General features: G+C 45.6%; 1 protein-coding gene across 13 annotated transcripts in view; it reads right to left on the bottom strand.

Annotated features, from left to right (window-relative positions):
- LOC136717898 (unconventional myosin-XVIIIa) overlaps nt 1-16582 on the bottom strand; it is a 111814-nt gene that overhangs the window by 63203 nt on the left and 32029 nt on the right. The window contains exons 1-4 of one of the 13 annotated variants that reach the window (XM_066695463.1): nt 5602-6388; nt 4214-4306; nt 3503-3565; nt 1819-1854 (exon numbers count right to left, since the gene is read on the bottom strand). The exons of 11 other annotated variants lie outside the window; for them this stretch is intronic. In XM_066695463.1, the coding sequence (XP_066551560.1) occupies nt 1819-1854; nt 3503-3565; nt 4214-4306; nt 5602-6360 (951 nt within the window). In that variant the 5' untranslated portion in view covers nt 6361-6388. Of the gene's footprint in view, nt 1-1818; nt 1855-3502; nt 3566-4213; nt 4307-5601; nt 6389-16582 lie in introns of those variants that run through there. One more of the 13 variants, XM_066695464.1, reaches the window with a different exon arrangement.

Below are 16582 nucleotides of genomic sequence, written 5' to 3'. Positions count from 1 at the left end.
GTGTAAAGTCAGTCCCAAGCCAGGCGACACCAAACCTCTCAATTTTGGATGCCCACCACCGAGAGTTTTTACACTACAACATCCGGCTTGTGTGCGAGGGGGAAGGGATAAAAGTTAGATGGTTTGGATTCTCTAATAAATGCAGACAGACTTTTTCATACCGAGATAGTCTTAGTAGTTGAATCAACTGAACCACTTCAAACAAATAGATTCAACATCACTTGTTTTGAATTCCTCTTCCAGTGATTTGATGACCTAGTGACGTTCAAAGCAGGGTTTCAATCCTGAATATGCATGTGCTCTTGAACACACGCGTGTAACACACAATTAGCAACATGCCCTAAAGCCCCTGTTGCGCTTCATTAAAAGCAAGACTCGGAAGTGTTAAGACTTAGCTGGGAAATGAAGTCTGCATCAAAGCAAGGGTCTACTGCACATAAATTCCTATATTATTCCAAAGCAGGTGGCGTTTTTGTCTTTTACCCCCCCCCACGGTTAAACAGAGCTTCTTTTACAAGCAGATGCCTTTCTGCAAGTCATGAAGAGGGGAAGATGAGTGACAGAGAAGGTGTTGTTAGGCGGCGATCGAATAATGTTCTATGTTTGTGACATGAAGTCATGCACAATGAGACGGCACATTTATAGACAGGGAGGCCCGGGGACAGCAATCACACCACAATTCAGACACGAACACCTGACACACAAAAATCACTGTCCCGTCCAGCTCCCGGGGGTCCTCGCCTCTCGGGCACAGAGCGGCCCAGCATTCGCTCAGTCAATCCTGCGCTACAGCAGCTTTCACAGGACATGAATCGATGGGCTTTCAGAGGCGTATGATTCTTTATAAAGGTTCTTACTTTGTGAGCAATGCCTTGTTTATCTCAGTGTGGAGCAGCGGTCAGTAAAATATAAAGTGATATATTGTAACAGTCACCCTGGATGAGGGCATCTGCTAGGAAATAATTGTGAAGTATGTTCTTAAGTTGGCATTTCATTTTTTTTTTTTAAGTTATGCATTGCACACTGTGTAAATATGTTTCACCTCTTTTAATTAAACCACTTTACATTAACATCATTACATTACTTTGCAAAGTTTCCTGTGAGTTGATAATGCAATGCCTTCGAATGTGAATCAAAAGCTATACATATTTACCAGCTTTTTAATTGACACACCTACAAATATTAAGTAAAATTAAGAATGAAAATTCTTTACGCCCAAGAATTCATGCCCAGTTGCTATACACTACAATCAGAAAGCACGGGATGGCAGTGTGAGGACAGTGAAGACATCAGAAGAGGTACAGATATCTCCCACCAGAGGAAAAGGGGGCCTGGAGGAAGGACCACAACACTCACAGACAGGTCTTTGATTTTAAACAGAGCATTAGCCGACAGGGGTCAGTGTGGGACAGTTCATACAGGGAGGAGGAAAATACGAGGGGGGAAAAGTCCTTCTAGAGACAGGTGTTTTGGTCAACCTGAAGGGACTCTAAGGGATTGTAATAAAAGTTAATAAAATTATCAATTTAGTAAAAGTTTGTGGCACAGATGGCTATATCTTACACAGAAAGGACTAGATTACATAAATCCAGAGAGGTGCCCGTGTCTGGGGCAGAGGGGTATAGGCCAAGGTCTCAGTCTGGGACAAGTCTGCGGCACAGGTAGTGGTCTAGACAAGGAGGACGGGGACAGGGAAGTCTAGGAAAGCAGGCTTACACTCCAACACGACACACGCGCGCACACTCCGACCAGGCCACAGGTGGGGGGCGCTGGGAGCTGGCTGGGCCGGGGGGCGGCCTCCCGAGAGGGGTACAGTACCTGAGCGAGGACAGGGGCACTGGCCTCGGGCTCCAGCTAGCACACACAGCCACAGGGACAGCAGCAGCCAAGAAGCAATGAGGAAAGAGAAGGAGAGATGAGAAAACAGAAACGAGTGAAAAAAGAAAAGAAAAAAAGGGGGAAAAAAAAGAATACCACAACAGACATGTGCAATGGAAGATGTCCTGTTTTTTTTTTTTGGTATGTTTGTTTTTGACCTCACTTGCACAGCATCCCATTGTAATATTGGACATTTTAACTGTAGACGTTAAGAAAGAATTGCCATTTATTAGGCTGACAAAAAACGCCCCACTTTGGATATAGCGTACAAAAGATGCAAATACTCATTGATCCTCATTAGTAAAATAAGTGAAGCATGCTGTACTTCGTATTCCAACATTGGATTTGGTTGTAATTGGACCTTTAAAAGGATTCAACAAGTAAATCACATTGCTGCGTTTTTCGCTTGGAAAAAGCCCTTGCAAGCAGCATTGTTGTTAAGCGTGCTTTCTGAAATACAGCAGATCTGACCCATCACACATTTTGTGGATTAGAGTGTCTCCTACAGGGAGATACTGCAAACACAGCCAACAGGGTCGATTCAAGCCAGTGTCTTTCATTCTACACAAACACGAAAGATGGGCAGGCTGTATAACTGCCAAAAAAACATGTTTTATATTATATAAATCTGTGTAATCTTGTGAAGGTCTACCATGATAACCTGGCAAAGTATTTTTGTACTTTTGAACCATTGCTTGTGTCTCCGCTTTACACCAAAGTACTTAACTTTCACTGTGGACTTTCACTGCCCTTTAAAACCTTTGATGATGATAATTAATTTGTCATATTAAATTGGCATTAGGGTAGAGCTGCGTTAGTGTGTTATAGTAACGCAACTTTGTGATGCACGAGAAAGCAGGGAAATTGAGTCAATCTGCTGTTCTTTCGATCACTCTAGCCCATTACAGAAAGACAACAGTCATCAACACCATCACTGGAACTGGAAAAGACCACAAATCACACCGATTACGCATTCCTGTTATTCAGATGAAGTGTCAACAACCGGGAAGGGGAAAAAAATGGTACCAGCTGAGGGTTACTGAGTTACAAGGACGGATCTGGCACAAAAAATGCGGCAAAGGAGAGGAAAGGGATATAAGAGGATTAGCAACGGAGAAAGTGCCCCAGCAGGGAGAGCAGAGAGAGGGGGAGGAAAAGTGTTAATCAAAGGGACGCCGAGACCGCCACAGCACTGTGCAGCAGAGTGCAGCCCCCCCACCCCGCCCAGAGAGACGCAAGTCCAAAAACCTACTGCGGAGCCCAAGCCTAGAAGCCAGAGAGATTTCGAGATTCTCATATTCTTTTCTCAAAGCACACCAGACCCTAACGAATCAGATTAAATGTATACATGGATGGCATGAAATCGAGGTTTGAGGTTTCATTCAGTGCACAGTCTCCGATTGCCCCGGGGCTTTTAAGGCTGGGAGAGGCGAGGCCCTGCACTCTGCTGCTGCACCCACTTCAGTTAGCGAAGGCGGCCGAGGGAACGGGCTGTGTGGTGCTGGAGCCAGCGCAAGCGCGGCAGTGGAAGAAAGCCAGTCATGAAAAGAGAGGGAGAGAGAGACATTAAATAAAAGACAAAGAGAGAGAGGGGCAGAGGGAAGAGGGAAGAGCAAGGCATTACAGGTATGTTGAAGATCCTCTCCAGACGTCTCTGTGCCTCTTCACCAGGGGTCAGCGGGGTCGCCTAGAGGTCAGATCAGCAACAGATTGAGTCCCAGCATTGCTCACATAGATGCACAACACACAAGACAACCCCCACCCCCCACCGAAGAGCAGACTCCTGTCACCCCCTAAACCCACAGCAAAGCGGACGCAGAACTGAACACCCAGATTAAACCCATGCACACACACCCTACCCTATTTCTCCAGGTTCCACTCCGGTACAAGTTCTCCAAAATAAACTCAGTGCTGAGACGCAAACTAAAACACGTTTGGTTTGGGTTTTTTATGAACGTCGGCACCACAGAAAGCAGCCACACCATTCAGACGTGGGTAAAGCCAGTCCCCAAAGATGGAGATTTCTTCTCAAAAAGGCCGGCGCAGTCAGTGTAAACAATTGCAAAAGGCAAAGGGCAAAGACATCCCCAAATAGACTTGGCGTCCTTTGAAATACCTGAGAGATACTAAATAGTCATCTGCATTATGACAGCCAGGGTGTGTGGACATGGCACAGCTTTTTCCAACTAGTGTTGTAGAAGGATAGATATATAAAAGCTCCCTGTAATAGCCATGCAACTGTGTGCCCATCTACATTGAATACTCTACATGGCTAACAAACACACACATTCAAAAGGGTGACACACACACAGACACACTGCTGCTGGCGACGCACCTGTTCTACCTGGGGTGTGACACGCTGCGTGGGGGCACTGTGGGGAAACGTCTTCCCAGCCAAAACGGAGGGCACCCGAGAAACAGCCTTCACCTTTAAACAGGCCACAGACCACCCATTGGACACAAAATAGGGCGCACAACTCTCTCCAAGTCCATGCACTACTACAGAGCTCTGCTGGTGGCTGGTGATTAATGAACCAGCCCTTTGTTCCACACAACATCTATTTCAGACAAAACTGCAGCCCCTCAAAACCACGACATTCCCATTAATATCCACAGAGACACGGATAAAACTCTTAAGAAAGGCATGCTTGGAGTTAGGTCAAACAGTTAGCCTTGTCACAGACGAAGTGAGACACACGCTCTCTCACTCTATAGCACCTTTCTGATGCTCCGAAGAAACGAACACTTGGGTTTTCTGTCAAGCAGGGCCTTAACAGCGAGGGCAGGCAAAGATTAAGACAGCCTACTGACAAAAAATGCACTGTATGACAAAGCAAATCATATATAATGGGGCTGAAACAGTGCTCCTAGGCCACAGGAGCTTAATTATTCACTTAATTGGACCAATTTGGCTCTTTTTCCCAGGCCTTCTGGTATGCAAGCGATCTGCGCTGTAACGTCCGTCCTATTTTGAATGCTTTGATCGCTATCATGCTGACACAGCAACCGAGCTGCTTCCATTAGTCATCCCAAAAAAGAAAGAAATCATTGTAAACGGCCTCCGGGAGCTCAAGGAGGGGAGGGAGCGAGTGGACTTCGGCCAGCTTTAAGAATAAGTTCCCCTTTTTTGATCCCCTGTGCTTCACCTTAATATGCAGGTTTCGAAGCTAAAAGCCCAGGCCACGACTGACAAAATCTGAGAACGGCTTTATAAAAGCAAACCAGTTAAAAAAACAACAACAAAGCAGCGACAGAAAAAGGGAGAGATACTCGAGGAGAAAGAGGCAACCTATCGCAATGGATTTCCTCCCCACGGTGCAACTGTAGCTGTCACGGCGCGGCGAAGGAAATTAATTCTTAGCAACAAATGCACGCCCCGAGAGTCGGCAATGAAGGCACTCTCCCCGTGTTTCAAAACGGAGAATGAGATAGAGATTTTCTTGGAGTGATGCTGCTTCGAGGAACAGCAGGTTCACATTTATTGGGGAGAAATATTAATACGTCTTCTCTTTTAAAGGAGGAGTGAACGTGAAATCGGGGTTTTATCTCATCTTCTTAAGCAAAATAAAAGGCACAATAATAATTCTATCCTATTATAGCATGCAAAACACAAGTGGAGGTTGCGGTTTATTGTTAAAATCGCTACATGCTTGCTTGTTTTAAATCACACGCTGATGGCAGCTCATGCAGGTGGTAAGCGTCACTCTGTGCCACACTCGGTACCTCAGGTTTCTGTGGAGTTGGCAGGGTCGTGGGCGGGGGGGAAACTGCAGGAAGAACGGAGTGGGGAGGAGGGGAGGAAGCAGGAGGCTGTTTCTCCTTTCTGACCAGCATCGGAGCGGCTGGGAGGTCTTTGATTTTGACCACAGGGGGCGAACTCTTCTCCTCTTGAGGTTTCTGGGTCTCCTCCTCCTCCTTCTCCTTCTCCTTCTCCTTTTCCATCTCCTTCTCCTCCTCTTTCTCAGGGGGCTCCTCTTTGCGCTCCGGCGCTCGGAACCGAGATCGGTGCTCTTTGGTTCTGCCCCGGCCCATCAGGCTAGCGAGCCCCACGGAGATGTCGTCCCTCACCGGCTCCTTCTTGATGGTGTCGTGCTTGAAGGAGAAGAGCCCCGTTCTGGCCGGCTTGGAGCCCGGAGCCGCAGAGGGGGGCTTGGGCGTTTCGGGGGCGGGCTTGGCGGGGCTCTCCACCTGCTCCCTGGATGCTTCATCCTCCTCCCCGGGCAGTACCCTCCGGACCACCCGCTTCACCGCTTTCACCACTTTCTTCCGGGACAGGCCCTGGTCTGCCGCTATGTCCTGTCGACTGGAGGACAGGGGTCCGTTCTCGGAACCTCTGGACATGCTGTCCCCGTTGATCACGGGCTCTGGACTCTTGGGAGACGGGGTCGGTTCCGGACTCCTGAATCGCTCTGGCATCTTGGGCGGCTCCGGGCTCTTGAAGGGGTACTTGGGGGGTTCTGGACTCTTAAATCGCTCGAGCATTTTAGGGGGCTCGGGAGACCTGATTGGATATTTACTGCTGACTGGTCCCGACTCTGGGCTTTTGACACGGAATGGGGCTTTCTTGGGTTCAGGGCTCCTAACTGGCTCCATTACTTCCCCGCCACTGTCGGACTGTGTACAAAGGGAGGACGTTTACCAGAAAGACAGGCAAGCCAGGAAAATGAGAGGGAAACCACCAAAAAACAACATCCTTACTCATTATCATGCAAGAACTAAAAAAATGAATCTATCCCACAACAGTCATCCCTTGAGATGCATCTAAGTTTGTTTTCCCCCCACTGTAAATTGTCTGTTGAACATTTTCCCCTCTGGTGAGAACAATCTGCTGTTTACCCCTCCCAGAAGGATTCTCTGTTCATGTACTTTGCACATATACACAGAAATAAGAAAAACAAATCAAATAAAAAAAGGAAGAGACGCAAAGAGATGGCAGAAGCTCCCCTGAGACTCGGCGGAAAAAACACCAGCACCGCTGCTCAAATTCACTGAGCATCCCGGCATGCGGCTCGAGCGCTCCTCTCCGTCATAGCGTAGCAGCGCAGAATTATCTTTTACAAGCGCAATTAGAGAGGGGAACCCCGTTTCTATCGAGCAACACTGATCCATGCATTATTAAACAGCAACGACAGAGCCAATTACTAACTCTGTTGCGAACTCTACCGTCACAAAGTATATGGGAATACTGCAATAAGGACACAAATACGTGGGTTAGTCTTCGAACGCTAAACAAATATCCCAGAACTCTTACACACAATGGAGATATATACAGGACAGGCCACGTCTGCTTCCCAGATCACAGATTCAAGGAACAAGCAGTCTGTGGTAGTGTTCATGGGCACCAGCGTTAAAACAGTTGTCAGTTGCTTCATCTCCGTCAAAGTGTCACTCAAGTCAACTCAAGTTTCTGACTCCTCTCTGTCTGGGGGGCTGCTGAAGTAAATCTAACAGTCTGATCATCTCAAATGAGCAAAGGATTGAGTCTGGTCTCAATCCAAGGATAAGGCCATGACGAGAAAGTGTTGCCAATTATCTTGACAGGATTAAACGTGGTCTTGAGTCTGTGGATTTGGTGGGGGCCAGTTGGTCACAAAGACGTGTCAGAGCAGGGGAGACCCAACCTGGGTTCTGAATTATGTTCCAAGCCAGCTCTCAGATACGTAATTCCTCATATTAAATTATGAACTGGGCGATTATGACTCCAAAACATTCTGTGGGTCATGTTTACATTGAGGCAACAACAGTCATCAGCTATACAAGATAAATGATCAAAATCTAACATGAGGCTGAGAGAGAAAATAATCAAATGATGTCATTAACTCGAGTTGACACACTGAGTTTGACACCCCAGTGTTAGAGACTGGTCGAGAACACAAACAAATAATGGCTATTTTAACACTGGTGTTATTGGATCTCACACTGAAGGACTGTAAAAAGCAGATCCTTTTTCATATCTGGGGTTTAGATTGAGAATAAAGCACTTGATTCATTGATAGAAAAAATAAACAAATGCAAATGCTACAAACATCTAGGACAGGACACACCGTCAGTGCTATTTATGTGCTCAATACTAAGTATACTAATGCACTTGTATGCACTGTAAGTGTAACAGCTCAAATAAAAAAAATAAAAAATACATAAATAGATTCACTAATACTTCTCAACATTCCCCAGCACTAAATTCAATTAGCAAGCTACATTTTGCCAAAGTAGTGCAATTACTTCACTTACTACACTTTGTTATACAGTTTTGAATGATAAATAAACAATAACTAATAAATAAAATCAGAAATAAGTATCCAGGAAACACTAACGGCTGCAGAAGAGTAACCCCTGCCTCCCACACTATTGAACAGTAGTGGTGAACCATTTATATAACATGTCCTCAAAACAGTCTGACCTTTAAAATGGCAATCTTTAAAAGGTAATAACCGAATGAATAAGTGCTCTTTACTGCGGGCTCCTTCTTATTTTTTTTCTCTCGTTCTTTCTGCTGATATCAGAACTGCCTGCAAATCCATCAGCCTCCCGAGCAGAAATGCCGGTAAGATCTGCTTCCCAGGCAAACTGTACCGCAGCCTCCCAAGACACACGCTTGCGCTCAATACCTGAACCGAAACAAACTAATCGGAATGAGACGCATGCTTTTTATTTAAGACCAACCCCACCTCCACATACTAAACATCAAAGATTAACACGACTACTCCACAGGGCACGAGAGACCCCCTTCCTTAAGGAAAATCCTGCCTTGTAAAATTGCGGTTTGTTGGTTTATGTTTTTCCCTCCACAGACCTTCATCTCTTCTTTATCTCCTCTTTTTCTTCTGCAGGGGCTGTCTACGCTATCGTTCCCTTTCCTCTGTCCTGCTGCCGTTGCCACAGTGTCCCTGCTGCAGGATGAGAGAGGAGACTGCACACCGCATGGGCCCGTCTCCCAGCTCCCGGCACTGCAGACCTGCGGAACGGTTGCTCTGAAATGGGAGCATTAAAGACGCAACATCCTCTTTTGCCTGGCCGTCTAAAGACATCTCGCTCTTTCTCTCTCCCGAGCCCTTTCTCTACATCTATGCTGTGCCCATCAGAAGAAGAGGAAAAAGACAATTCTGTGCTTCACAAGCAATTAGTAAACAAGTGCAATTTGCAATCACGCACTGCTGGGCCCAGCGCACTGGTCGCACATCATAACTGCTCACGGTCATAACGATGACTCAAGGTCAGCGGAGGATATTCTCGAAAAGGCGGATCTCCTCTCTTCTCGTTTCGGAGACTATATTAAAACAAAGATCATGGATAGCAACATTTTGTCCCCACGTCTCAATAAAGCGAGCAAACTTCACAGTAAAAGTTTGGCCTTTCGATACAGGGAATGAATTGGTTTATAATGTTCACTTATACATCATCTAAAGTGACACTGCCTATCACAGCAGGACTTGACTGTTTTTATTCCCCCGTAGAAATGAACGAACTTGCTGATCCCAATTAAAGCTTATTAGTTGTGTCCTACTGTCCCCATAGCCTGTAAAGTACAAAACACTGATACAGTGTCCTTCAGGCAAACAAAACCATCAAAAAGCTAAAATCTCTCCATAACCATAAAAAAACATCATATAACGGAGAGTTAAAATCAGGCCGGTACCGTTTTATGTGCTGGAGAGATCTCCCAAATCCTTTTATAATGAAATCTCAGCATGGATTTTTATCCCAGTTAAACAGAGATTAATACTAATTTATTCATTAAAAATTAAAGACTGCACGCTTTTGGAAACTTCTTTTCCAGATGAATGTCAAACACTTGTATTAGATTAAGTGTAATTTGCCAGGGGCTTTACTATGTATGACCTCTTTGCAGCGTAGGACTTAAAATGGAAATCTGGAGGCACAGTTTGATTATTTGCAGATTAATTTTCTTTTCACAGTGTATTTACCCCGTGCTTAATTTCCTCCGCAGAACTTCCTCTGAATGCCAATGAAATCTTTTCCCTGGAAACCCATCACTTGTGGCCCTCGGACTAAGACTGTACACTGCCTTTCATTCAGCGATGTCCTCATCAGTTTGATTGTAATTACGCCACGTCTAAAGCAATTACACAAGAACACAACAGAACGTACTTCCCTGGCTTTTATTGTGAAATGGATGAGCACAGCCACAGTGACATTTTAGCAACTTTGGAATTTCAACCAAAAAGATAATTATGCCAATTAAGAATCTTTCATTATTTGATATTTAAACACACACTCTCTCACGATTAACCTTAAATGAATCAAACTGCTACACAACTGGAGTGTTTAACCCATTCCTTCCAAGCTCTGGGGTAATAAAACACATTAAAGTCTAAAGCAATCTTCAAAGCACATTCAGATTAAAAATGGAAAGCTTTTAAGACTGCCCCTTCAGATATAGTTTGACTCCTATATAGAGAAATCCTCTGGTCTTGTCATTTTATCCCAAACCGCCACTAATCCTTCTATTATCACTGGCCATGCCAAACTTTCTTTTCTACTCAAATCTGTGATCTCCATCAGACTGGCCTGCGAGAGGGGAGGTTAGTCAGGTGCGACACGCGGACACACGACACTTACGCTGTCTCTCGTACTCTTGGGGACCACCTTGTCCTCGTCTTTGACCTAAAGGTACGACATGACGCAAAGGAACAGAAAAGATGGAAAAGAAAAAAGGAGAAGGGGGAAGAAAGTCAACTACAAAACATGGAGCCACATGAAGACCAACAACCATGCGAAGTGTGCATGCAAAACTGGCTTCCACTCTCCGGGGCGTCATTTTCAGCCTGTAAACAAATCCACTGGTGTGTCTGCCACGTCTTTGACTCCAGCGATCCAGCCACTACAGTAACCACAACAGACTGGCCTAGTAGATACCAATTAAAGCCTGCCTATAACTGTGGCTTTACGCACGGCCGGGGTGTCAATATCGGGCACGGCAGAGCGATGAAGGGACAGTCTGAGCATCGCAAAGCGGGTCTTACACAGCCTAGGGGCCGCTCTGGTGCTGCGTGGGTTAGCCAGTGTGTCACAGCCAAAAATCCACTGCCACAGCAGATATCTAGGTATTGAGCGCATGGGCTAATTCCCATGATCACGGTGCCGTCACAGGGCCGGACGATGGCAGGAATAAGGGCTGACGAAGCTGGAAGGCCCCTAGCTTGGCCTGTAGCCTAAGCAGGGGGAGGGTCCTTTCTGATTCACAAGCAGGGCCGAGGCTCTGATAGCATGTCTGCTGCATTACATCTGCCCCGTTTATTCTCCCTGGCTAGTGTCGGCTATTCAGATCAGAATGCGTGCAAGGCAGGGTGCTCGGTCCCGTTACCGTTAAGGGTTGCTATAATGTGCTGCAATATCTGTCATAAGAAAATATATCCATGAAGAGAAAGTGTATTACATTATTAAGACATACAAGGAGAAGCTATCCGTTTCAAAATGAGCTGCTACAATGTGCACAAAAACATGCTTCGGAGGCTATCAAGACAGACTGACAAAATAAACACACTTTCACAAACACAAAAGTATTAATGAAGTCCCTGCTAAGAAGCTAATGTAACACTTAAAAATCCCCTTCTGTTCTACTTATTAGCCTTATCTAGTAATTGTATACATAAAAGGGATGTTTTTTTTTGCATTTAAATATTATTCAGTTTACAGCATGTTTATCTTGCAAACATAATTCTATCACTTCAGGGCTCTATTCATAATGCATGAGGCCACCGTGACATGAAATTCACATCCTGCATTTAAGAATGTAAGGAACCCTAAGTTCCAGAATGCATTTAGCATCTTATTTTTTCTCCCATAAGTGTCACAGTAGCTTCCATCTCAGAGTATTATTGGTGCACCATAGAGGAATATTAAACAAGACTTCCCTTTTGCTCCCAGAATGCAAAGCGCGATGAGAATGCCATGTCTGAGACGCTGCTGTCATGGGCTGGGAGGGGGGAGGGGTGGGCGGGAGGGATGGGGTGAGAGGAGATGGCTGCTGACGGATGAGGGCCGATTTGGGGACCAGAGATCTTCACGCTAGTGGCCAGAACTTGGCAGGGCTCTGGGACCATGCAGCGCCGGAAACACGATGAAATGGACCACTCTATAGGTACAGAGAAAAGTGGAAAGCAGGAGGGTCAGAGGGGAGTCAGGACAGAACTCGGCGGGAGGAACTCGAGCTCAGAACGGGAACAGGACAAGTTCAAAACCACAGACCAAGACTGCTATGGCAGAACAGGCAATTTACTACATAGGTGAGCTTTTTGCATGCAACCCAATCAATTTGCTTCAAGGTCCATCTAAGGGGTCAATATTGTAGCAATCACATTTCCAGAAGCCTCTGTTTGAGAAGTCCTGGTGTGCGGCCACATATTGTGAGCTGTTAGCAACCAAATGAACCAAATGGCCTTCGTTCGTTTCGTTTTCTTACGCTCTTACAGTGTGGGCATCAAGAAATATACATATTCTATATTCTATTTATTTTTCATTACAAGGCCAAACCCAGCTCAAAGTGAGGCTTCAGCTACAGCTAACATAGTGTGGCAAGGGCTGAATCTGTAGGTTAAGTGTGTTCTGAAGCTTGTCGCTGCCAGCCAACTTTTGCTGCTTTCCATTTTGCCCAAATGAGGATGCATACAGACAGACAGACAGACGGACAGATGGACAGATGGACAGATGGACAGATGGACAGACAGATTGACAGACAGATGGACAGACAGACGGACAGACAGACAGACAGCCCAGTTTACCAAGCACTTGCTCCAAGCAAAAGAAAGAGTGGCTGAAAGAGGGTTCTTTGTTGACTCCCCAAAACAGAAGCTACCGCACATGAAGTCCAAACAACGGATTGGCAAACCAGACTGGTCACCGCGACCAAACTCTCACCGACTGCGAGCTCAGAGCAGGAAGCACCGGGAGGAAGGGAGAGCCAGAGGGCCTCTATCTTTGTTCCTCAATCACCGCATCCAATTAAACAGCGTTTCCATCGCTCGCCTCTTGCGAACCATTACAGCGCAAACTCCACAAATAAGCACAAATAAAATCATCCAGAGAGAAGCAGCTCACAGCATGAAGGCATCGGCATTAACATAATGGAGAGAAACACCTTTTGCTGTTATTTTAAACACATTCAAATGATTACATGTGTTTTGCCATCTTCTGTGCAGCGAAGTGTCATTCGCAGTTACCCATTGCACAGTCAGTTTGTCTCCCTGACATTTATTTCCATGGGTGACTGTAAAAGGGTTAAACAGGCTTGAATACCATGTCAGAACACATTACTGAAGCTGCGAACACTAAGAGGACAGTCACTTCCCATGAAGAAACGAACCGACATTGCAGATTTCAACAGACACTAGATTATGAAAAGTATGGGGACAACAGCACAAATGCCAGAAGTCAGCCGTACACAATTTGAAACGCTCTACAGTAAAACCATGTTGTATGATACTGAATCGTGCCTGCCTTGAACACAGGTCTCCAATAGTAATAATATTTAGTGTGGCAGACGATCAAAGCCAGAATTCAGCAGGAAACACATGTCACAGCAATGTCCCGCGTGGACGCACTGTCACTCAGCACAGGACCAAAACAGGAAGAGAGTGCAGTCTGGGACACTTCTCTGCACAAAAGGTGTGGAAATACCTTATTTTTATATATTTCCTGTAAAAGTAATGATACCTTATGGCTCAATCTCCCACCCGAGTTAAGGCAGGGGGCAGAATAAACAAACTTTTGAGTTAGTTGATCTTTTTCAGTTTCTGGCCAGAGATCAACACCAACAGTACAACAAAAACAGTTTTATAAATATACAAGCAGAGAAGAGGCTCAGTCAGGCGGTTTTATTCACACCTTATACACAACAGGATATGAAACTATGTTAATGGAGCCAAACTTGTTTTGGTGTGACTAATACAGAAAGCTTGACAGAAGTCACATTCGGTTTGAGTAAACTGTACAGTCCTCACAACTATCAAGATCCAGTCCTTACTGCGCGGCAGGGAGGGTGTAAAGTCCGAGGGTCTCATTGATAAAGCATTCAGCCCTAGCCTAAGTTTTAATAGCACGGAATCAAACCCAATTAAAGAACGTCAGGAGTCGGATAAATGATACGGTGCTAATTCAAGAGTCCCTGTGTTTCATTGAGTTCTCCCATCATGATTTCTGTAGGGAACTGACTAATTCAGCCTAGAGGAAATGCCTTATAAACACACAGCTAAAAAAGACCAACACTGACACCTCACAGCTCCACTCCCGAGAATCATATCAGCACATTACAGCACCAGATATACCGCGTCTCCCGGGATCAGGAGACTAACCAGGACTCCGGGTGGAAAATCAGCTGCCTCTCATTCCACTCCGAAACGCCTTCCCCAAATATGCACCAAAGCGGCCTTTCACTTCACTTGGAGGATGTAAAATGCATTATAAAGAACATGTAATAATCTTAATATGTAGATTTTAACTTGATATTTCGGATTTAGACTTTAAACGGAAACACCGAAAATTCCGTTCAGTTTTTGAATTGACCATTCCCGTTTAAGTGTGACGACCCACAGGTTAATATCTTTTGCTCTTCCTGCACTACATTTATGGTCTAATCGCTTAAAAAATACAGATCTGTATCTATTTTGCATTCACACCTATTTCATAATACGCGTGTGTTTATCTGGTTCAAAAAACAACCATAGCATTCTTAGAGAACAAACTGTCATCCGCCGTTTCGCGTTTTCCCCTCAAACTCAACCCCACAGAACAATAGCCGCAAGAACTGCATAAAATATGGAGCTGCTTAGCAAGCTAAAACACAATGATTGAATTATTTTTTATTGGGGGTGGGGGGTGCACAGACGAGAAGGACATTAACACATAAAAATGACTTCACTCGTGCGCTACTTCGACAACACACTGGGCAAAATGGCTAGCAAAGGCTAAAGGCAGCAGCAGCAGAACTGGTTGCAGCATTTCCCCCTGAGCAACAACACTAAAAATAGTGGCATCAGCAGCAGTAGCAGCAGACGTAGTGGTAGCAACAGCAAAAGCCTTTAGAAAAAGCAGCCGGGGGCCTAAAGCTGGAACCTCACTTAGCCCACAGAATTCAAAACCAGACTGGCCACTGGACGAGAGATATGAGAGTAAGGCCACAAACCCTTCCCACTCACAATCACAGAGCCAATAGACGTCCAGAACAACAAAATAATAACAACACAATTAAGAAGCCGGTTACCTGTTATCCGCTGGGGGTGGTTTGGAGTTAGTTGGGTTTGTTTAGTTTTTTTAGGGTGGATGGGGGGGTCCTCGTTTCCTCCCCTACCACAAAAGAAGGCCCGTAAAAAAAAGAGTGCAGAAAGTGGCGAAGGAGAAGGAGAAGAGAAAGAGCAATGCCTGCCCGGACCCACACGACTGCTGCAGGTCTCCCCGTCCGCAGAGGAGTAATGCGATAGGACAGGAGAGCGTCGCTATTCCTGACGCTGCAGTCGGAGACGGGGGGGACAGCTGCTTTGATACCGGCTGGGCTAAAAATAGGTTCCCCCTCCAACACCGACCACTTCCCCTCCTCCCCTCCTGCCTCCAGCCCAAGAATTTCAAAAGAGGACGGCCACCAGCTCCGCGCACAAGACACCAGTTGCTGGCTCTCCAGCTCAGCTGCTGCTGGTTCCCAGTGTAGGGCAGCTCTGTGTGCATGTGTGTCTGTGTGGGATAAAGACGGCTCCTCTCTCTACTGGTCTAATTTGAGGCTGGATGTGGCCGGGAAAAAAATGAAAACAGCCCAGAGTGAAGGCAATGGAGAAGAGAAAGCGCAAAAAAACAGAGAGAAACACCCAAGAGACAGACGACAAGCGTAGAGTAAGGAAATGACGCCCGAGTCTGGCACTTCCTTCACACTTTAACAGACTACTTTTACTCCCCCCACCCCCCCAGCTGAAAGAGGAGGAAACACGTTGCGCTACACACTGGGTTGAACGGTGAGTGTGTGCGTCTCCTAGCATCCCCCCTCCTTTTTCGTTGTTCCATGATTAAAGTCAAAGGCAAGTTCCATTCTGCACCACAGAAAACAAATTAAACGAAACTACAGAAGCACAAGGAAGCAGCCAAACAGTTCATACAGCCTTCGTTGGATGAACTTCTTCAGCCTCTACTAATGCGTAAGGAGGCCAAAGTTCAAGTCAACGGCATTAAACAGCAATCGCTCAAAAGCATCTGCGCTGAGACTTCAAAACGCGCCGCTGCTCCGGGGGGGCTGCGTCTCACCTGCTAACGAGAGCGCTAATTCGTTCGCACGTTCAGTAACGGGGAGAAAACAAAAAGTGCCAAACGGTCGCGTGAAATGTGTTCCTGGAAGTCTCGGCACTAATGGAGGACATCTAGATTGAACTGAGAATACGTTCCTTCAGATAAATTTCCATCTGAGAAGCGTATATTGTTAACCACAGAATGGAAACTGCTGTCTGACTAGATTCTGTTCCAAAACTTCAAAAGTCACATACATTCAATTTAAAAAGGGTGATGCTATAGTACAGTGGTTCTCAACCCCTACCCTACCCCTACTTTGTTCCTTAATAAGGTCCTTAAACAGTTTTATACTTAACTTAAATCCCCTACTGTTTAAAATAATGAAAAGGCTCTGATTTAGAAAATTAAAGTAATTGAGAGCTCAGCTGGAACACAAGGGCTGAGGACCACTGATATAGTATCATTCGAGATAAGACTT

The sequence above is a fragment of the Amia ocellicauda genome, chromosome 22 (genome assembly GCF_036373705.1).
Source record: "Amia ocellicauda isolate fAmiCal2 chromosome 22, fAmiCal2.hap1, whole genome shotgun sequence".
NCBI lineage: Eukaryota > Metazoa > Chordata > Actinopteri > Amiiformes > Amiidae > Amia > Amia ocellicauda.
Note: the sequence above shows the minus strand (reverse complement) of the source record. Positions and strands in the feature narration are given on the sequence as shown.